At 35.4% G+C, this 23,577-nt stretch overlaps 1 protein-coding gene, 1 long non-coding RNA gene and 1 other non-coding gene across 3 annotated transcripts; 2 read left to right on the top strand and 1 right to left on the bottom strand.

Moving 5' to 3' along the window:
* Positions 1–5,487: 5,487 nt before the first annotated feature.
* On the bottom strand, positions 5,488–6,399 carry LOC133039323 (uncharacterized). Its single transcript, XM_061118190.1, has one exon. The coding sequence runs from the start codon at positions 6,397–6,399 to the stop codon at positions 5,488–5,490; it is 912 nt and encodes a 303-aa protein (XP_060974173.1).
* A 624-nt stretch (positions 6,400–7,023) lies between these two features.
* Positions 7,024–7,130, top strand: LOC115696040 (small nucleolar RNA R71). Its single transcript, XR_004007641.1, has one exon. It is a non-coding gene; the product is annotated as a small nucleolar RNA R71 (small nucleolar RNA).
* Positions 7,131–12,871: 5,741 nt separating this feature from the next.
* On the top strand, positions 12,872–15,020 carry LOC133038879 (uncharacterized). Its single transcript, XR_009688444.1, has 3 exons — positions 12,872–13,808; positions 13,901–13,989; positions 14,139–15,020. It is a non-coding gene; the product is annotated as an uncharacterized LOC133038879 (long non-coding RNA).
* The last annotated feature ends 8,557 nt before the right edge of the window (positions 15,021–23,577 follow it).

Genomic DNA, 23,577 nt, shown 5'->3' with positions numbered 1-23,577 from the left:
TTTTTTGTTGTGTGAGCTAAGCATCTGTTTTGGGCCCACCCAATCCACTGTGTCCTAAAAATATATTTTTCCTTTCAAAATATACAATGTTTTAGTAACTGTATTTTGCAATAAAATCAAAACACAGGGATGAACAAGAAATGACTACGAATCGCAATCAAATGTCCTGGTTATGGTGACATGTTGAACACTTAGTATTCATGATTCTTATTGCCTTTCTATTGACCATATCATGCGATTTTTCACTTTTGAACTTTTTAGGGAACTCTTCTTGGTCACGGCATCCTCGCACTCAGCCCAGAGGCTCCCAAGCTCCAGGGTCATGTCTGTTACTACCTAAGACCATCGTTCGATAAGAAGAGTTCTCTAAAAAGTTCAAAAGTGAATATGGCAGGAGATGGTCAACAGAAAAGTAGTAAGACCCATGAATACTATTACGCAAATCAGATGCTTAGCTCACACAATAAAAAATCTTAATTTTAGTCCCTACAAAAGTTGTGACTAAAAAAATTGTGGATAAAACTATTAATCACAATTTGTTGTGACTACATGTATTTTTAGTCACAATACATGTTGTGACTAAAACTAAATTAGTGACAACTTGTACCTAAATATTATGTATTATTATCAGAAGTGTCTTTTTGTTATAATTAAAAGTCACATTTAGTCACAAAAAATTTATGTTATGACTAAAAAGTTGTCATCAAAGGTCTTTTTTTAGCACTGTCTTAACCCATATACATAAGTAGCATCAATCATTATTTTCAAATTTAAAAGTAGTTTTTCAGTCTATGCTAGCTCGACATATTCTGCCACATCAAATTTGTTTCGCTTCTCAAATTAAATTTTTGATTGTGATTCGTAGTTGTTTTTTGTTCATCCATGTGCTTTGATTTTATTGCAAAATACACTGACTAAAACATTGTACATTTTTAAAAGGAAATATTTTTTTAGGATACAGTGGATTGGTAGGCCCAAAACAGATGCCTAGCCCACACAACAAAAAATCTTAATTTTAGTCACAACAAAAGTTGTGACTAAAAGTAAAAAAATTGTGACTAATTATAAATTTTTATTCCTACGTTATAACTAAAAAATTTGTAGATAAAAGTATTAGTTACAAAAATCACAATTTGTTGTGACTAATTATATATGCATTTTTTGTCACAATTTTTTTTTTTTGACTAAAACTAAATTAGTGACAACTTGTATCCAAATACTATTTATTATTGTCACGAGTAACTTTTTGTTATAACTAAAAGTCACATTTAGTCACAAAAAACTTATGTTATGACTAAAAGGTTGTCATTAGGGTTGCACATTAACTTTTGTAAACTATTGTGAAAATTATATATGCAAGTATACGCAGTCATACAAGTAATAAAGTGATAAGTAAGATCGTCTCCACAGGGATTGCAAACAAAGTTTGATGTAAAACTAACTTATTACAACTTAAAGTAAGAGGAAATAACATGAAAATGGTTGAGTAATATCCAAAATTAAAAATGACACGAATTAAACTTGCTAAAATTAATACTACTGCTGCTAGTAAAATTGCTTGCAAGATAAAAAATGTAATATGATAAAAATGGCTTGAATAGCTATTTCCTTCTAGTCAGGTTTTGTTTTCCAGGTGTTACAGCATCGGTTCAACTTTACTCTAGCATTCTGCACAGAGATAACAAAAAAAATTCCTCTAGGCTTGTGAGAATTTTCCAACACTCACAAATTTAATTTTACCATTTAGCTCAATATATTCCTATATCAAACGAGCAAGCAGAACACTATTCAAACATCAATTTTTTAAGTTATGCAAGGTAAATGAAATATTCCTATTCCACTTACATAGAAAAAACCTAAATCTACGTTTTTCACTTGCTCCATTCAAGTTGAACTACTAGATCTAGCCCTTCCGGTACAAGAACTAGCTTAGCAAATTGTTATTCATGGCCAAGAAAATACAATCTAATAAAATGAAACTCACTTGAATGAACAAAGGCGAAAATGCTAAAGTAAGCTTAAAAATTAATCATACCCAACATAGAAGTTCATAGCCATTCAAGCCTCGAAAATCTAGCTCATAATCAAGTAAGAAACTAAAATCCAAACTGAAAAATACTCATCCATGGCTGCTGCCCAAGTTTACAATCTCGCAGAGTTTTTTCTACTAAGTACAAACAACAATAAAGAAAGTAGAAAACAGAAAACTATTAAAGAAGGGTAAAAGAAAAATCAAACACTAGAAACTTGGTCACCTCTCCTTTCTTCTATGTTGTACTTCTGCTGTAGTTAAAGCTCCTCTCAAAAAATATGGCAGCTGCCTTACATGTTAGAGAATGATGGAGGTGTACTTCCTTATTGCTCTTCTTTTAGGTGTTGGGTTTTTAGGGTACAAACTTCATACCCCAAAATAGAAGCCCAAACTTTTCCACTTTGGCCCGCTAGGTTATTTCCTTTTCCTCCACATCAGCCAGCTGGTGTAATTTGAGTGACTGGACCGAATTTGCTGAGGTGGATATGTGAAACTCGTGTATCCACGTCACTGCCAGGATGCTGAATTCGCTTCAGCATTGCTTCAGCAATCTGCCCCAATTTAAGCTTGTGTTCCTTTTCTTCCTTGCTTCCTTTTCATTTTCCTATCAATTTAATTCTTCCTTTTCCAACAACAAACAAGCACAATCAATTGGAAAAACACACCCAACAATATCAATATTTACAAGACTTAAAAGTTAGCTTACTAAATAGAAAATAACACTAAAACTAATTAAAATTAAGAAAATAAACACATTTTCACTACTCTTCTCACAATACTTTTAGTTTAAAAGCATAAAAATAACTCTATACCATAGAGTTATCACACCCCAAACTTAGAGTATTGCTCGTCCTCGAGTAATGAAAAACAAAAAGAACTAAACAATAAAAACAGAAAATGACAGCGACACTAACATGCTTGCAGCAGAGAAAATATTGCTCTTTCACACTTGGTTTAGCGACGAAAATGCTCTCAGAATTAGATGGAATGGAAGTGTAATTGGTGGTAGTGAATATGCCTTGACTTGTGTGTTTCAACAGAATTTTGCATGATATCTATGTCTTTAATGCTTACCAAGAGTAATTAAATCACTAAAGTGTGCAAATACTTCCCACCAACACCTTGAATTAATTTCTGTAACAAGTACCCTCGATCCTCAAGTTTAAAAGTTTGCTTCCATAAGCTGAGCTAGTGCAATCCTCTCAACTAATGTAGCTTAGCTTTACAACTTAGATCAAAAGGACTTAAATAGACTTGAAATGTGAGGTTTAGGCTCGGGTTTGTTAAAGGATGACATTTTTAGGCTCATGACCTAATTACCTCAATTTATCAAGGACTTTTTTTTTTCTCTCTCAAGCGCTCACCCAAGATTTCATTCTCAACCCACAATGTTCATTCAATCTAGTTCCCACTCTCTTGCTATATGTATGTGCTATATATATGTGTATTCTTTTTTTTTTCCAGCTCAAATAAACTAGATAAAGAGAGAAAAAACAACAACCTTTTTCTTTGATTAGGGGTGGTACACCCCAAACTTAGCCTTAAACTTGTCCCTTTTTTTCTCTCTCTTATTTTATTTAATACTTTGATTGTACATATATGTATATATATTTTTTTGTTTTTCTTTTTTTTTTTTCGTTTTTTTTACATATCAATATATAGCAAGAGAAGGAATCTATAGTGTTATGTGAATCAAAACTCTCACCACCCCGACTCACATCCTATCATCATCTCTAATGTGAACTTGTTTAACCACATTTTGTAAAGTTGTATCATCACTTCCCTAACCCCATTAATGTTTGATTAGTCCTTGATAACTTAAGCAATTAGGTTTGGGTTGTGAAGGATAACATTTTGTGCGTATATGTGTGGATATAGTGATTTTGATGGGTGTCAAGAAAAAAAAAAGGCTTTTGGCTCAATTCTGGGTGACTATTGACAATTAAATACTCTCGGGTTGGCTAGAAAGGCTCAATCGTTCAAGAATGGCCTAGATCGTTTCCAAGTTATAAAGCTCGCTAGGATTTCGCCTCAAGGATTACACTAACCAATTCTAGATGCTTAAACTTTCTCAAGAAGTTAGCTATTCTTGAAACTCAAAGTATGGTGGGATAACACAAGCACACAATTGTTGAAAGCATTCCTCATAGGCTAGCATTTAGACAAGAATAACACTTAAAATTAACATTTTCAACACATAAACCAAGACACTCCACAAAAGGAAGAAATGGATATTTTTCATCATCGAGTGCTACCCTAAACCAAGTTGAAATTACAATCACTATTTTTCTCATTTGCAAGCTAAAACAGAACATAACAAACCTGACAAAATAACATGATTAATACACATCTACTCCACATAATGTTTATCACTCACACAACTAAAGACAACAATAAAAGTAAACTAATTAAACAATCAAACACAACAAGCAATTTAAGGAAAAAGAAAACTCCCTCAAGATTCAGACTCTTCCCTGCTTCAAAATGCTGAAGCGATGCTGATGCAATGCTGTAACAACTGGGACTTACTGCTTTAGCACACAAATCTGCTTCACACCATATTGCGGCAGGCTATTTTTCTATCATTCCCTGCTTTGCACCAACAATAAAAATCACCACACCACAGCAAAATCATTAGTAACTATAGGAAATTGAAGGTTATATATATATGTAATTATATAAGTATGTATATAATAATTTTTTTTCTTTTTTTTTCTTTCTTTTTTTTTTTTTTTTCAAGGTCTGGCACACCCCAAACTTAATTTTAATCACACTCTTCTCTTTCTTTTTGCAAGGGGTGGCACCCAAACTTATTATATAATATATATATATATAATTAAATATAATCTTGTTCTTCCACTCTTGGGTTGCCCAAATGTGATACAATAAGGCCAAGGCAACCCGAAGTCCTTCTTCAAGCTTCTTTCAAAGTGATGGAGGTCTTTGCTTGGTTGACCTCACCACCCCCAAACTTCACTCCTTGGCTTTTCACCAAGAATTTTCTTCTTAAAAGTGCATCACGTAGTTCCACCACCCCATCGGGATATACTCTCACCACCAAGAAAGATAAATCACACCTTGAATCTAGTCGTCCATGAGTAGCCTTCGTTAAAGAGTTAGTAAAAATCACTTGTCGCCCAACTTTAAACATTTGAGACCAAATTTTTCTACTAAACTTCTTTCTCTTTCTCTTCTTTCTGGGTGGTTTTTTAGGTTCAAATGATGTTTTGTCTTTGCTTTCTCGCGGCTTATGATCCTTAGCAATTTTTTTAAGGGGAATCTTCTTTCTCACCTTCTTACTATTTTTGAATTTGGACTCCTCAACCATGTTAGGATCCATATCTCCAATTGCTAAGCATTCTCCTATTGCATTCGGAGCACGTATGGATGGAAAACCTTGAACGTGGCTTGCTCATCTTGAGCTCTCGTGGTAAGCTCTCCCTTTTCAACATCTATCAAAGTTCTTCCCGTGGCAAGAGAAATGGCCTCCCTAAAATGATTGGAACTTCCCTATCTTCCTCATAGTCAAGAATAATGAAATCGGCCAGAAAAATGAACTTATCCACTTGTACTAACACATCTTCAATTTTCCCCTCTGGATGAGCCATGGAACGATCCGCTAATTGCAAAGTGATGCTGGTTGGCCTTGCTTCTCCAATTCCCAACTTCTTAAAAATAGACATAGGCATAAGATTAATAATAGCTTCCAAATCACAAAGAGCTCTTCCAACATCTTGACCCCCTATAGAAATTGGAATTGCAAAGTTGCCCGGATCTTTCACTTTGGTTGGAATTTTACTTTTCAACATAGCACTACAGCCCTCTGTTAAAGCGACAGTTTCAAACTCGCCAAGCCTCCTTTTCTTTGTCAAAATGTTCGTTAAAAACTTCACATAGGTTGGCATTTGCTCCAAAGCTTCCACTAATGGTATATTGATGTGGAGCTGCTTTAGAACATCAAGAAATCTCCGGAATTGACCATCGTCTTGTTGCTTCTTGAACCGTTGAGGAAATGGTGGAGGTGGCTTTTGAAAAGACTTTTCTGCAACAGAATGCTGACTGGATGCTGTAACTACTAGGGGAATTTCAGCAGCTAAAATTGCTGGTTTTTCCTTCAGTTCCCCCTCCTTTTGGATTGAAGAGGGCTCCTTACTGCCTGTAGCAGCCACATTTGACTCAAGAATTTTTCTACTTCTCAAGGTTACCGCTTTGCAATGTTCTTTGCCATCGCTTCTGGGGTTTTCGGTGTCACTAGGCAACGTGCCTTGTGGTCTATTCTTCAAATCATTGGCCAATTGCCCCAATTGAATTTCAAGATTCCGAAGAGATGCTGCCTGGCTTTGAATTACAGTGGCATTCTTGGCCATATAATCTCTCATTAAGCTCTCCAAAGAACTAGTTTGAGAGCCTTGAGGTTGGTGAGGTTATTGAGGTCCTGGTTGTTGATATTATGGCCGGTGGAAATGATTGTTTTCCTTGTGCTTGTGCTCCACTTGAACTTGCCCCTTGACCTCCCCATGAAAAGTTTGGATGATCCTTCCATGCCGGATTGTAGGAGTTTGAGTATGGATTGTTATTGCGGTTGAAGTTTTGATTACCCACATAGTAAACCGAAGGTGGATTTGAAGGGCAATTTTCAAAAGTATGCCCATCACCACAATACACACAAGAAATTTCTGCCCTTTGAATGGCAGCAGCTGGTTGTACACTTCCTCCCATTTTCATATTCTTCAAAATGTTGGTCATTGAAGCCATTTGAGCTGTTAGAGCGGTCAAAGCATCTACTTCAAGAACACCCGGCCCGCTACTTTCGGCTTGTAGGAGCTCTATTAGTTGACCATTGATAGTTGTTGCTAGCTATCCTTTCTAAAATCTCAAAAGCTTCATTGTAAGATTTGGAAAGAATGGCTCCATTAGCGGAAGCATCCAACACCATCCTAGATGCTGCATTGAGACCATTGTAAAATGTCTCAAGTTGAATACAATGAGGAATACCATGGTGTGGGCACTTCCTCAACAACTCCTTGAATCTTTCCCATGCGTCACTAGTAGTTTCATCTTCCAATTGTTGAAAGGACATGATTTCACTTCGAAACTTTGCATTTCTTGTTAGAGGAAAGTACTTTCTGAAGAATTTTTCAGCCAAATCATTCCAATTAGTCACCTAATCGGGAGGAAGAGTATTAAGCCATGCTCTAGGCCGATCCCTCAAGGAAAATGGGAACAACTTCAATCTTAAAGCCTCTTCACTTACTCCTTGTAGTTTGAAAGAGTCACTCACCTCCAAAAATGAGCGAATATGCAGGTGAGGATCTTCCGTTGGCGACCCACCAAATTGACCAACCGTTTGGAGCATTTGAAACATGAAGGGCTTAAGCTCAAAGTGAGGTGCTTGGATTTTAGGGTTGCTTAAATATCTACCTAACATCCCAACATTGTACGCAATATCAGGACACTTACATACCTGAAGATACATTAGACTCCCTACAGTTGATGCATAGGGAATCTTTTTTATTTCCTCAATTTCAAGGCTGCTTTTGCGGCATTGATCACTAAGACTGAATTTGTCTCCTTTAGCAACACGGGTATGGTCTACACTCTTGCATGCCAAACCTTTTGAGTACTTTATTGATATAGCTCTTTGGTGATAATCAAGAATACCCCGAGAACGATCTCGACGTATTTCATGAATTCCTAAAACAAAAGAGGCGTCACCAAGGTCTTTCATCTCAAATTGCTTAGATAAAAATCTCTTAGATTCGTGCAATAAGCATATATATCATTAGTGGCAAGCAATATGTCATCGACATATAGAACCATGCATACCTGTAAATCAATATTTTTTCAAGGAAAATTATTGCTATTATGTATAGTTAGTTTACAATAATAGAGTAAATAAGTGAGTGAATACCAAATCAAAAAATTATCACCTCATCAAACTTTAGAGCATGCTTTACCAAGCCAATAACAACCTTATTAGCATTACTGACCGTGACATAAAAAATAACAATGTAAATTAAAAATTTAATTTGGCAAGCAAAACAAATTTGATGTGGCAGAATAGCATAAATTTTTTGTTACTAAATGTGACTTTTAGTTATAACAAAAAGTTACTTGTGATAATAATACATAGTATATTTAGATACAAGTTGTCACTAATTTAGTTTTAGTCACAACAAGTATTGTGACCAAAAATACATGTAGTCACAATAAATTGTGATTTTAATTTGTGATTAATACTTTTATCCACAAATTTATTAGTCACAACTTTTTTACTTTTGATCATAACTTTTATTGTGACTAAAATTAAGATTTTTTGTTGTGTGAGCTAATATCTGTTTTGGGCCTACCCAATCCACTGTGTCCTAAAAAAAAAATTTCCTTTCAAAATATACAATGTTTTAGTGACTGTATTTTGCAATAAAATCAAAACAGAGGGATGAACAATAAATGACTACGAATCACAATCAAATGTCCTTGTTATGGTGACATGTTGAACACTTATTAATGGCAAAAATAGCTCTGTTGGAGCGAGCAACGGTCACGAGGACAAGGTTGAGGAAAGTAAAATGAGAGAGGAAGAGGGAGGGTGAGCGAATTGAAAACCACGACTGGCAATCGAAAGAGAAGGGAGTTAGAGTGATTAAGAGAGAAAAACAATTTCGACAATTAGGGTTGAATGAGAGAGAAAAATTAATAAAATATGATATTTCAAATTAATAATTACAAAAAATAGCATAATAAATACCATAAAATAAAAATAAAAAATAACCAAGCCCATAAAAAGTGGGCAAACATAAAACTGTCATATTTTTCGAAGAAAGTTTAAAAATATTATATTAAGTGTAATTTCCTCTTTTCGAATTCAATAAAATTTACAAAAGTAAAGATATCCAATGGGCTTGAGCTGAGCATGGACCAATGGGCTTCAGCTGCTAGCAAAGACCCAATCTATCTCACCAACTATGTCCGTCACATGCTTGTTGCCGTAAGTGTCCTTGTCTTATTTGCGTAATAGTATTCATGATTCTTATTGCCTTTCTGTTGACCATATCATGCCATTTTTCACTTTTGAACTTTTTAGGGAACTCTTCTTGTCACCAAGTGGGTTCATTAGGTGAAACTCAATGTTGATGGTTCATTGTACATGTTCAAATAGACTAGTAGTAAAGGGCTATATGCAGGCCCTAGGTATTGACTATGAGAAGACATTTTCTTCAGTAGTTAAGCCAGTTACAGTCAGAACTGTACTGTCTCTAGTTGTTACTTCAAATTGAAAAGTCACTGAAATGGATGTTAGCAATGCATTTATTAATGGATTTCTAACTAAGATAGTGTTTATGTAACAACCTCCAAGGTTTGTAGATCAGACCAAACCAAAATCATGTATGACTTCTACACAAGGCTCTTTATGTTCTTAAACAAGCTCCAAGAGCTTGGAATGACAAACTTAAAACTAGTCTACTTGGGGTTTCAAAACATCAAAACCGGACACATCCTTGTTTGTGTATGGTACTAGCGACATCCTTCTTATACTCCTAGTCTATGTTGATGATATTCTAGGAACGGACCCAAACAAGAATCTTATATCTAAACTAGTTACAGATTTCAACAATTAGTTTTCTCTTAAAGATTTAGGTGATAATCACTACTTTCTTGGAAATATTTAGAGATTCTAATGGGATGTTCTTGTCTCAAACTAAACACATCACAAATCTTCTAGTTAAGCTTCATATGGAAGGAGCTAAGAGTTTGCTCTAAACCTATTAGCAATACAACAAAACTGTCTTTAAATGATGAAGAACCATTTAGAGAACCTACTTTGTACAGAAGCATAATTGGGGCTTTCCAATATCTTACTCTTACCAGACCAAATGTTGCCTTCGCTATCAAAAAACTCATTCAATTTCTCAAATCTCCAATAATGTTACTTTGGGAAGCATGCAAGAAGTTGCTGAGATATCTCAAAGGCACTATCTCTGGTGGATTGTTCCTAAAACCTTTTGTCGTCATGACTATAGAAAGCTACTATATCAACAATCGTTTACAACAGTAGTGAAAATAGGAAAGGGAATTTCCCCTAACCAACAAACGTCTTGATCCAACTCTAAAGCATGTTTAGCTAAACCATGAGCAGCATGGTTAGCATTTCTCTTAGTATGAGAGATTTATGCTTCAGGGAAAAAGGATAAAAGATAACGAACATCTAAGATTAAATCTTAGAAACTAGATAAATCTGTCGATGTAGAGGTTAGAGCTTGGAAGACTCTAAGAGCATCGGTCTCAATGTTTGTGATGCTTATTTGATGTTGCAATACCCAATTCAAACTGTGGAAAAGTGCCTTGCCTTCCATCTCATCTGACCGAAAGCAGCCCTGCACTGACTTGGAAAGAGCAGCAACAACATGGCCACCATGATCCCGACCAATGGCACCTACCCCCAATTTTTTTGCTGCAGAATTTACAACAGCATCAATGTTGATTTTTAATCCCATACCAGTTGGAGGCTGCAAACGGACAGCAGTTACATTGTGGTCATTCTTTGGAAGAAGTAGCGATGGCGCGACGATCGTTGTTGCAAAGAAGCCGTTGTTCCATCCGAACTTGCACTACCATGTAAGTTCTTGTTTCTACTTGACCATATAGCCCACATTGTGCATATAATAAGCTCAAAATCAAGTTGGGAATGCAAAGTCGAAAGGTGGAAAAGGTAATCACCATTGGACATTTGTTGTGCTTGTCGAAAATCGAAAGAGAAGCCAGTGTTTTCCCACCCCGATTTAGCGTGCTTGCAAGAGAATAAGGCATGCCCAATGGATTCCCATGCATTGGTACACATTAAACAGGCAGGGGATCAATCAATCACTTTCCTCCTATGTAAGGCAGCGGCAGTTGGAAGTGCATTGTGCATAACTTTCCACGCAAATATTTTGATCTTTGATGGAAGAGACAAATTCCAAAAAGTTTTCCACCACGTACTATGGAGGTTCGAGGATGAAGATTGATCTTGCTCATCCAAAGTGGCAGCTAGATGGAAACCGGATTTGACAGTATAAATCCCCGAAGTGGTATGATGCCATATTAATCTGTCATTCGAGGGAAAGAAACTCAATGGAATTGAGAGAATTTTTTCTGTATCGAGGTGGCTAAAATATGAAGTGACAAGCTCGATGTTCCACTCCCTTTTTTCCATAATTAAGGCAGCCACATTCAAAGATGGAGGGCCTGTGTAATTGATCGGAGAAAAATCCGTATGTCCTAGTATCCACTTGTCAAATCCGCATTGAATATGGTAACCATTACCGACCTTGTATGTAAGGCCTTTGAGCAGCAATTCGCGTCCCCAATGAATGCTTTGCTAAGTAAGAGATGGAGAGTTACCAAGTCGAGCCTTTAAAAAGTTGTTATTTGAGAAATATCTACTTTTTAAGAGTCTACTCAGTAAAGATGTGGGCATGTCAAATATTCGCCAAGCTTGTTTTGCAAGTAGAGCTTGGTTGTAATGTACAAAAGAACGGAATCCCATGCCACCCTCAAATTTAGACTTACAAAGCAATTTCCACCGTAAATAAATAAAAAAAAATATACTACAATCAAATATGTAAATAAACTGTACAAAATATATTTATTTATTATATATACATTTACCAAAACTATATACATTATATATACACATATATAAATAAAATATATATATATATTATATGTATAGAATACACAGACAATACATTAGATTTCAAAAATATACTCAAATAAAATATATATATATATACAAAATAACAAAAATTAATATGTATACACATATAAATCAAAAGACAGAGAAAATAACCAAAATCTAATCCACAAATTTTTCCCACAAATTTTTTCGGCAATCAACAGATCAAAATCTAATCCACTAACAGACATACAGTTATATATGTTCGAAAGAAAAACAAATCACAAACAAGCCATAAAAAATTCAAAAACAAATAAAAACCCAAAATCGGACTGAGAAATAAGGGAAGGTTTAGGATCCATACCTGTTTGTAGCTGCACGCAAAGAGGAATCGGAGACGTGGGGATGGTGGTCGCCAAAATCAGACCTCAGCTGCTGGTGGTCAAAAATGGAGGAAAAAATTAGGGTTTCAGAAGTTTGGGATTTAAAGAGAAGAAGGGGAAAATAGGTCTGATGGGGTTTTTATAGAGTTCTTAGCGGCAGACTATTAGCGGTAGATAGTCTGCCGCTAATAGTTATAAAAAGCTTTTTTATATTTTTTAATTATTATTAGCGGCAGGGTCCGCCGCTAATGCCCCGCCACTAACTAATAATATTCGAACTGAATGAGTGGGATTTATCACGCCCATTCATTAGCGACGGAGTATTTGCGACAGGGTCCGCCGCTAATATTAGTAGCAGCGGGCATTAGCGGCGGACTGCCGCCGCTAAAAGTATCTTTTTTTAAAGAAAAAATAAACCGCCCCATTAGCGGCGGATATTGTGGTCCGCCGCTAATGACCAAATTTGTTGTAGTGAAAGTCTTGCACAATAGTGGTGGTGTATGCTTGAGGATCGCAGTCAAATTTTAATTCAGTGAAAAAGGCACAATTAGCAAGGTAACCTGGTTTTGGGGCTGTCCAATTCTTGTCAAAACGATAATGACACACACAACAGTAGTGTGCATGACCAATCTCATGCATACTTGACACACCACCCTCTGATTAGGAAACCTGGAAAAAGTCATGCCTCGACCTGTTGGTGGTGCTTGTTGATTGGTTGGAGCAACAGAATTGGAGTTGGCAAAAAGGTCGAACACCAAATTTTCCATTGCCAAAGGCCGCATTAGCTTGCATCTTCACCGAAAGATCATTCACGGCAAGATGGTGTTTATGTCAACTTTGTGAATTAACAGGAAACTAACTAACATTAGTTAATATTGATAACAAAGGGAAGGGGTTTGGATTCTTTCGAATGAAAAAAATTTATAAAAGATAAAATAAATAAATGAAAAAATATTTTAGAGGGAAAAATCCTACTAGTTTTTTTTTTCAAAATTCATAAAATATTATCAGTAACGATATTATCTTCACTGATATTAAATAAAACTTGTCATCATTAAAGGGGGCATGGCGCCACTCATAGTGCTGTCACTAAAAACTATAATTCTTGCAGTGAGTTACAACATCAGTTCTAGAAATTTTAAAAAATATTCAAATAGTTTATAATACCAAAAATAGGTTCAAAACTTTTTAAACACAAGTGGTAAATTAGAATATCCGAAAGTTTTGTTTTTCATACTGTAAACTATTTGAAATTTTTTATAATTTTACAAGGTATGACATTGTAAATATAACAAATACTGCTACAAAAAAAATTAAAACAATAAAATTCTGACATATAAGTTCGGATGTAGAGATTAACTAAGTGATTGTAATATAGGAGGTTGTAATTAGCACTCCTCATATATTAGAACAAAATGAAAATGGATTAAGTATTAATAATTTCTTTTTTATACCTTAATAAAAAAAAAAGATCATAATTGGTCTAATTTTTAAAAATAATTTGTGTTTCTTCATCTAGCTTATTGAAACCGAGTTTTATCTTGCAACCAAAATAAAATAAAATAAATCTTGTGACGGTTATAAATGTGCTTACATTATAAATAGTTGGTAGAATTAGTGTTGAGAGACCAAAGTAATTAATTTCATCACAAGTAAACAAACACAGTGCCGCCATAATAGAGATTAGAGAGACATAATTATCATCTCAGCTTAGAGCAAATAATTTCAATTCAATAATGTAAGTTCTCTTCTCTTCTCTACCATACATAATATTCTATTGCTTTCTCATTGTTAATGATCATCTTAATTATTTGTTAATTATCTATATAGTTCTTGCAAATTCTTCCTTTTCAATTGTACGTGCGCCATTCAACTTAAGAATTTGCAAAGTCAAGAAAATTTCAAAAATCCCAAGCTAGGTATAATATTTCTTCTTTGTAACTTTTTCTTTTTCATATTATTATATATAGCTTTATTTATTGTATTATAATTCTTTCTTAATTTATGCATATTAATGTCTAAATCATTTTCTTCCTTTTCTTGCATTTCATGTAATTCTGTTCATCAGTTCAAGAAATAAGAAAAAATATAACAACGATCATATCTTTTCTTCTATTTTCTTCCATGGAGATCCCAAACAACTATGAGGGCTTGATAATAGAGCATCGTCACAGAGTATTCTGCCGCGTTCGAAACCTGGGAACCGGAGAAATAACACAGCTTCCCATTCCTCAGGCCGAAAAAATTCTCGGAAATGTGTTTTATTATGATTGGTTCACTCATGACATTAAATTTATCATCAATTCCGAAAAAAGTTAAGAAATTCTCAAACTTGGTGACCAAAATTGGAGACCCCTACAACCCAATTTTCGAAAAGATCAAATTGTGCTCATGTCAAATGATAGGAAGAAAATGCTCTTCTTTTATTGCCTTGTTCATCAAGGCAGTTTTGATTTACGGGTTACTTTGTTTGATCTAAGGACAGAGGAATATGAGACTATTAGAAATTTTCCAAGAAATATTTTCTGTGATGTAACCAAGCTCATTCCTTTTTATTGGGAATCTGATCCTGCTATTGGTGAATTGAGTAAGGAACATGGGCTTAGGGTTTTGGTGATGAAGAATGATTATAGTTGGAATGAACAAGTGATAGAGATCTCCTCAGCTTTCTTAAATTTACATTTGATTACAATGAAGTTTTTCCCTATTGATTTTGTGAATGGTATACTTTGGTTTCAATGTAATGGTAGCCGAAAATATTATTTCTGTTACCATATAGTAAGTGGCTCTGTTATCGGATATGTTAAAGCATTATTCATATGAATCAGGATAGCTTTTCTTTTTATTTTTTATTTTTATTTTTTTTTCTTGAGAGAATATTCCTCATTGTAATTTTGTTCGTTGTTCTTAATAATAAAAATAAGTAATATATTTTAAGTTTTTTGAGCTTTGATCACGTAGCTTAATTAAGGATCTTGTGGTTTTTATTACTAGCAAGTAGGTACTTTTTCTTATTTGTATAATATGCATGCGATATTTATACAGACCTGTACTTGGATTAGTATTTGATCATGATCACAAGCACTAATATTTGTGCTAATTAAAGTTGTTGAGATCATCAGTATTTTTGAGCATATATTACTGTGTTTGATAAAATGTTCCAAGAATTTTGAGGTGCATGCTAAGGCATCCGAAATGAAGCCAAATGCCGAATTTTTTTTTTCAGTCACACGCTGACGAGCACACAGTTAATTATAAGAGAATTATTTCATATATTGTTTTTTAATTTTTTCTTTAAAATTTACGGTTTAGATTGCTCCAGTTACTTTTTTCACTATTCCATTATCTTCTTGCTTTTGCGTCAGATTACTAACAAATTTAGATCTCAAAGAAGTACAACATGCATGTAAGAGAAGCATCTCAGTTATTATTTGTTCATTGTACTTTATCATGATTAAACCCCTCTTTTGAGTCATATAAATTGTTGCTATATTTTCTTCTTTCCTTTAGGGTCTTTTTTTTTCCTACTTTTGATCAAGTATGTTCTTTATTTTTTGGCTATATCTTAAAGAAATTCTATGCTGTTGTTAGTTTAATTAATATATGATTCTATGAAATCATCCTGTTAATTATTTCTATTTTATGTTCAACTATGTGAATTTGGCATTAATTGAAACTTTGAATAGTTCTTTATGGATTGAACTTACCATAAATGTCAAACACCACTGGCTGGTTACTCGCAAGTCACTATGGGTTTCATGAGCAAGTTTATAATTGTTTTCTCCAATATTTTTATTTCATTGATTATTTATGAAGTCCAAGGTTCATGGTTGATGCTATAATAATTGATTGTGATATAACATATGAACAAATTGATCGGCAGAAAAAACATGGTTGTTAACTCTAAAGTTCATGACTAGCTATATAACTGCTAATTCAATTGACTTTCGATGATTGGAGGAAATGTTGTAATGAAATTATGGAGCTCGAGTTGCAGTTAAATATATCATTGCTCTATTATTAATTTGTTGCAAGAAATATAATAACATCATTTATATTGCATATTTCATGTTTCACATTATTTGTCATATGTAGTGTCAAGAAATGAAATTCCTCACCTACCCTTTTACCTGCTAAGGTGTCATAACCAATTTTGTAATGATTAGTACAGATCCCTAGAGAATATTCAATTGTACAATTCTGTTATTTTATTCTTTGCTTTGTAATTATGAGGTCATGATTGTACGACCATTTCTAGATGATTCCTCTGTAAATGCCCTAGTCAGTATAAATATAGAGCAGCCAGCCTATTGTTCTTTGAGCTGAGCATTTTTCATTTCTCTGGTTTATTTTCTTCTTTTTCTGGTTTTCAAACTTGGTATCAGAGCACTTTTCACACCGGTGGTGTCCTTCGTTGCTCATTGCTCCATGGCAGAACAAACTCCGATTCGTTCAGGAGAACAGAGTGCTGCAAGTGCAGTTGCTCAATCCTCTGTTCCTTCAGCAAGTGCTGCTGGAACCCATATTGCTAGCACATTAAACCAACCCTTTGCCCTTAAACTCGACAGAAATAACTATACTCTGTGGAAAACAATGGTGTCTGCCATTGTTCGTGGTCATCGGCTGGACGGATATCTGAAAGGTACCAAGGTGAAGCCGATTGAGTTCCTCCCTGGGGATCTTGATGCAGGAGAAGGAAACGTTGTGATAAACCCAGAGTTCGAAACGTGGATTGTTAATGACCAGCTTCTTCTTGGGTGGCTCTACGGGTCAATGACCGAAACCATTGTGACTGAAGTAATGGGTTGTGATTCAGCTTCAAGTCTGTGGCAAGCGTTGGAAACTTTGTTTGGAGCTCATTCTCGCGTGAAGATGGATGAGTATCGCACTAAGATTCAGACAGCCAGGAAAGGATCCATGTCCATGGCTGACTATCTTCGTCAAAAACGACAATGGGCAGACGTTCTGGCCCTTGCAGGTGAACCATATCCTGAAAAACAACTTGTCTCAAATATTCTTTCTGGTCTTGATATAGAATACTTACCTATTGTGCTACAAGTTGAAGCCAGAGTTTCTACCTCTTGGCAAGAGTTGCAGGATATTCTTTTAAGCTTTGATAGCAAACTAGACAGGTTGACAACATTATCAGGAGCTACAAAGAATCTCAATCTTTCCTCTCCTTCTGCAAATGTTGCTGCAACAAAACCTTTTGGTTTTTCTGGCAATCGAAACAACCAGCCAAGTCATTTTGGTCCTGGAAATCGTGGAAGTCAGCCTCAACAGAGAGGAGGCAGGGGTCCTGGTAGATTCAGAGGCAGAGGTGGAAGGAACAACAACACTAAACCTACATGTCAGGTGTGCGGTCGTTACGGTCATTCCGCAGCGTACTGTTACAATCGTTATGACGAAAACTACATGGGTTCAGATCCTACTGCATCTGGTTCTACATCTGGAAACAAAGGTCAGCAAACTGGTAATAACAATGGGGCTTCTGCTTTTGTTGCTACACCTGAGATGGTTGAAGATGGGGCTTGGTACATGGACTCCGGAGCTAGTAGCCACATTACTACTGACAGCAACAATATGACTCACAAGACTGACTACAATGGTGAGGATACTCTTACTGTGGGAAATGGTAATCAGTTAAAAATTACCCATGTTGGTAAAAGCTCTTTACTCTCTGTTGATAACAGTCATTTAGTCCTAAATAATGTTCTGCATGTACCAGATATTACTAAGAACTTGCTTAGTATTTCCCAACTGACATCTGAAAATAATGTGTTTGTTGAATTTTTTGCCAAATGTTGTTTTGTGAAGGACCTGGACACAAAGAAGGTACTTCTTCAAGGGATTCTTAGAGATGGATTGTATCAAGTTGCTAGCCAACAAGGAAGTTTGAGCACTGGTTCTCCTAGTTTGTCTAACTCTCTGTCTGTGAAACCTTTTACTGGTGTAGTGTCTAAATCAAGTGATCGGCATGTTGCTGAACACAATTTTCATTCCCTAAAGGATAAGTGGCACAAGAGATTGGGTCACCCTTCCAGTCGTGTTTTGAGTCAAGTGTTAAGCACTCTTAATGTAAAATCTGTTGTTAATGAAAAAGAACATTTCTGTGAAGCTTGCCAATATGGCAAATCGCATGCTTTGCCCTTTAATACCAATTCTCATCGTGCCCAAAATGTCTTAGATTTAATACACACAGACCTATGGGGTCCTGCACCAGTCACATCTAACACAAACTACAAGTTCTATATTCATTTTGTTGATGATCATAGTCGCTATACCTGGATTTATCCTCTCAAAACAAAAAATGAGGCTCTTTCAACTTTTATTCAGTTTAAAAAGCTAGTGGAAAATCAGTTTGAGAGGAGAATCAAAGCTCTCAAAACTGATTGGGGAGGTGAATTTCAGTCCTTTAGTGATTGTGTCATTCAAAATGGAATAGACTTTCAACATCCTTGTCCTCATACCTCGGCTCAAAATGGTCGAGCCGAGAGGAAACATAGGCATATTGTTGAGATGGGCTTGACCCTTCTAGCTCAAGCACAAATGCCTTTAAAATTCTGGTGGGATGCTTTTCAGACGGCTGTCTATTTGATAAATAGATTGCCAACACCTGTTGTGAAAAATCAGTCCCCTTATGAAGTTGTTTACAAAAAGAAACCTGATTATAAATTTCTCAAAGTCTTTGGAGTTGCTTGTTATCCTTGTATTAGACCCTATCAAACTCACAAGTTTCAATTCCACTCGATTAAATGTGTAAATCTAGGGTATAGTGATTCCCACAAAGGCTATAAATGCCTTAGCTCCACAGGTAGATTGTTTATTTCTAGAAATGTTATATTCAATGAGGAAGATTTTCCCTTTAAAACAGGTTTCCTAAACAACTACCAACCTGAACAAGAAATCTGTGTTAGTGTCCCTTCTTGGTCAGCCTTGTTTCAGTCCCACAGGTCTTCCTCTCCATCCAACTCACAACAACCTGAGGCTCGTGCAACACCATCTCAAGTCCCTGGAGAAACTACTGTAACACAGTCGGGTTCTCATGATCAAAACCAGGTATCACAAACTCGCTTGCCTTCAGATTCTACTGGTTCTATTGATATTATTCCTGCTAGTTTTCAGCATGGTTCAGGCAGTCATAACCTGGACAGGGATATATCTCACGTTTCAGAATTGCAAGGTGATACTTCAGCTGAAGTTTCAGATCAAGTGGTTGCTCCCAAAATTCCATCTCATCCGATGGTAACCAGATCCAAGGCTGGTATATTCAAGCCTAAGGTTTACACTGGCCAAATCAGTTTGAGTCACAATGATGAAGAACCAACAACAGTTGAAGAAGCTCTTAGACACAATGGTTGGAATGGAGCTATGTCAACTGAAATGGTTGCACTTAAACGAAATGGGACTTGGATTCTGGTGCCAAGAGTTGCTGGAATGAACGTTATTGGGAATAAATGGGTCTACAAAGTGAAAAGAAATGCTGATAATTCTTTTCAGAGGTACAAAGCGAGATTAGTTGCCAAGGGATTCAAACAAAGAGCGGGAATTAATTTTGGAGAAACATACAGCCCTGTTATAAAAGCTTCCACTGTCAGGATTATATTGACTATTGCAGTTTCAAAGTCTTGGGAGATTAGACAACTTGACATTAATAATGCATTTCTTAATGGCAAGTTGGAGGAAGATGTTTTTATGGAACAACCTCAAGGGTTTGTGGATGCATCCAAACCAGATTATGTTTGCAAGCTTACAAAGTCTCTCTACGGTTTGAAACAAGCTCCAAGAGCTTGGTATGATAGACTCAAAAGCACTCTTATCAACTGGCATTTCAGAAATTCAAGGGCTGATTCTTCTTTGTTCTTTTACAAAGTACCTGGTCTAGTTGTTATGGTGTTGATATACGTGGATGACATTATTGTGACAAGCAACAATACTAGTAAATTAAATCAGTTCATTAACAAGTTGAATAATATGTTTGCTTTGAAAGATTTGGGTCCTCTACATTATTTCCTTGGTATTGAAGTTCACAGAGATGAGACAGGCTTGTATCTAAACCAAGGAAAATATGTGAGAGAACTCCTACAAAGGACTGGTATGATGCATCTGAAGTCTTGCTCCACACCAATGACAGTCGGTAAGCCACTATCTAAATCGGATGGAGACCCTCTACACAACCCTACTGAATATAGGAGTATCATAGGAGGGCTTCAATATCTCACTCACACTAGACCTGATCTCTCCTTTGAGTCAACAAGTTAAGCCAGTTCCTTCAAGCCCCCACTACAGCTCACTGGAGTGCTGCTAATAGGGTGCTTAGATATCTACAGGGCACTATGTATCATGGTTTACACATCAAAAACTCAAACAGGCTTGCCATCACAGGATATTCTGATGCCGATTGGGCGTGCTGCCCTGATGATCGAAGAAGTGTAGCAGGTTATTGTGTATTTCTTGGGGATACACTTGTTTCTTGGTCGTCAAAGAAACAAGCTGTAGTTTCAAGATCTAGTACAGAGTCAGAGTATCGGGCACTTGCTCATGTTTCAGCAGAGATTTCATGGATTCAGTCCCTTCTCAAAGAATTCGACTTCCCGCTTCAATATACACCAATAACATGGTGTGACAATATGGGAGCAAGTGCCTTGGCTGCAAATCCGGTGTATCATGCTCGAACAAAGCACATAGAGCTTGATGTTCATTTTGTTCGAGACAAGATTCTTAACAAGTGCCTGGAAGTTCGCTATGTTCCCTCTAGTGATCAAGTAGCAGATTGCTTAACCAAAAGTCTCACAAATCACAGATTTCATTTCCTAGTTGACAAACTCGGTGTAGTTGAAACACCACCAAGTTTGAGATGGGCTGTCAAGAAATGAAATTCCTCACCTACCCTTTTACCTGCTGAGGTGTCATAACCAATTTTGTAATGATTAGTACAGATCCCTAGAGAATATTCAATTGTACAATTCTGTTATTTTATTCTTTACTTTGTAATTATGAGGTCATGATTGTACGACCATTTCTAGATGATTCCTCTGTAAATGCCCTAGTCAGTATAAATATAGAGCAGCCAGCCTATTGTTCTTTGAGCTGAGCATTTTTCATTTCTCTGGTTTATTTTCTTCTTTTTCTGGTTTTCAAACTTGTAGAGCATAAATTCAGTTGTAACGTTTATAACAGTACAAAAATTTTTATTTTTAGTCACAACAAAATTTGTGGTTAAAAGTAAAAAAAAATGTGACTAAAGGTATATTAGTCACAAAAATTACAATTTGTTATGACTAAATGTATTTTTAAGACACAATACTTGTTGTGACTAAAATTAAATTAGTGACAACTTGTAACTAAAGACTATGCTTTAGTCACAAATAACATTTTGCTATAACAAGTCATATTTAGTCTTAAAAAGATTATGTTATGATTTATATATGTCACTAAAAACATCAATTTTTTGTAGTGTATATATGATCACTTTATGTTATTTAATTTTCAACTACGTTTATTTGCATACCAAATGTTTGTAAATAGTCTCATGAGGGTTAGCTTTGATTTTCTATACGTACAACTATTTCTGGTTTGATCCAAGTTCTTGTTGTGATCGATTATCACCCCTTAATAATTAAGAATGGTGCTCAAAGAGCAGAAAAGACCAGCAGTGTAATATCCAAATAAGCTTCATGGTAAATAATTAGAATTTATAATTATATTATGGGTTAATTAGGTAATAAGTAAGATTATGATCATACTAATTTAGTTAAACGTAAATTTTAAATTTGCTATAATTGGATATAAATAAACGTAATTTATAAATTACAGAGATTTATATGACATATGTGAATGTAATGAGTTACTAGTGTAATAAAAATATTTTTTGGTGTGGCAACTTTAGAGACTCGATCGGGGGCCAAAAATGTCATAACAGGTGTAACATCCTACTAGTTTAAGCGTGCTACCATAATTTTAATTTAATTGTTCAGTTCGTTGCTAATCAACAAGTTTACTGAAAATCATGAATAATTAAAACTTTATTTAAATACTTATAAATACCAAAATAAATAACATATATATATATAACCGGGATCCCGTGTACAAAATATTTACAACTATTTCAGGTATTTGATACAAAAGTTATTGCCTAGCGACTATACAAAATATGACCAGCTGTCCCAAAAATCATATACGCTCAAGGCCTAACAGTCCCAACATGTACAATCTTCATCCGCTCGCTTTCATGGCTGCTCAACGTTAGCCTTGCCCTTACCTACACATGCAAGCAATAGCTGTGAGTCGACAAAATCAGTAAGAAAAGCATAATCATAAACGTAAATATAACTCGAATTATAATTAAGCGCCCATACACCCAACTATAACCCTATCCATGTGTCCTACACGGTACTGAGTCTAGAACGTTCCTAAGACAATACTATCGACCATAATATCAGCCTATACTCAGTACTCTAGTCATACTCTAGTCGTATTGATGTGATAGCATCGATCTCGTACTTGAGCCAAATATATAGTTATCGGTATCCAATACAACCCTACATATACTGATACTGCTATCAATGTAATCTAACAGGCTCCATAAATATGCACGCTAAACATGTAAATACATATGCATATAATTATATTAATCTTACCTCGTTTTCGAGTTCTGGTGTGCCAGTCAACCTTAGTGGAACTCCTGCTCGACGATTTATAGGACACTAAATTACATTATTTGCAAAACTGATGAATGACACGCTAAATCACTTTTCGGAGGCTTAAAATCAAAATTAAAAGTTTTTCTATCGATGGATAACATGGCAATACCCTAAATATCGCAAAAACGAGAAAAATTAGGGTTCCCTAAATTGCCCCAACCTGTAGACCGGTTCCCCAACTAAAAGTCTAATTATGTGGGTTTCCTAGGGACCAACTGGAATTCTGGTTCATATAAGTCCCACTGAACCGGTGGAAACACAAACTCCATCTAAACAATTCAATTTGACCCTAAATTGCACAAGAACCTCCAAAACACCTAATTATACCATAATAAACTGAAACCAAGCAATACAACCAACCTACTTACAGAATCAAAGTCCACCATGTGAGAGCAAAGTTTGAGCTCTTCAGCTCAAACCTTGAACAAACCTCACAACCAGCCACAAACTCAACTCAAATCAACTTAAATAACTTCAAAATACAAAACCAAACACTATCAGCATCAAAGAACCCTAATTCTAAAATCATGCATGAAAGTTAGCTTAGAACTTAAGAAATCACAAAGAAATTAAAGGGATCTTGATGGATACCTTGGGTTGAGCTATGAAAATCTAGCTAGAATACCAGTGAATAAGCTAAAGAAATCCACAAATTTCCTGCTGGTTCTTGGAGGGGTCGAGCAAGAGAGAAAGAAAGGTTGAATTTTGATTTTTTTTCCTATTTTTGAAATAAAGAGATAATACTTAGTATTTATCTAAAATTAACTTAAACTCAAAAATCAGAATTAAACTAATACCATCAAA

The sequence above is a fragment of the Cannabis sativa genome, chromosome 6 (genome assembly GCF_029168945.1).
Source record: "Cannabis sativa cultivar Pink pepper isolate KNU-18-1 chromosome 6, ASM2916894v1, whole genome shotgun sequence".
In the NCBI taxonomy this organism is placed as follows: Eukaryota; Viridiplantae; Streptophyta; class Magnoliopsida; order Rosales; family Cannabaceae; genus Cannabis; species Cannabis sativa.
The sequence above is the reverse complement of the archived record's forward strand: the minus strand, read 5'-3'. Positions and strand labels throughout refer to the sequence as shown.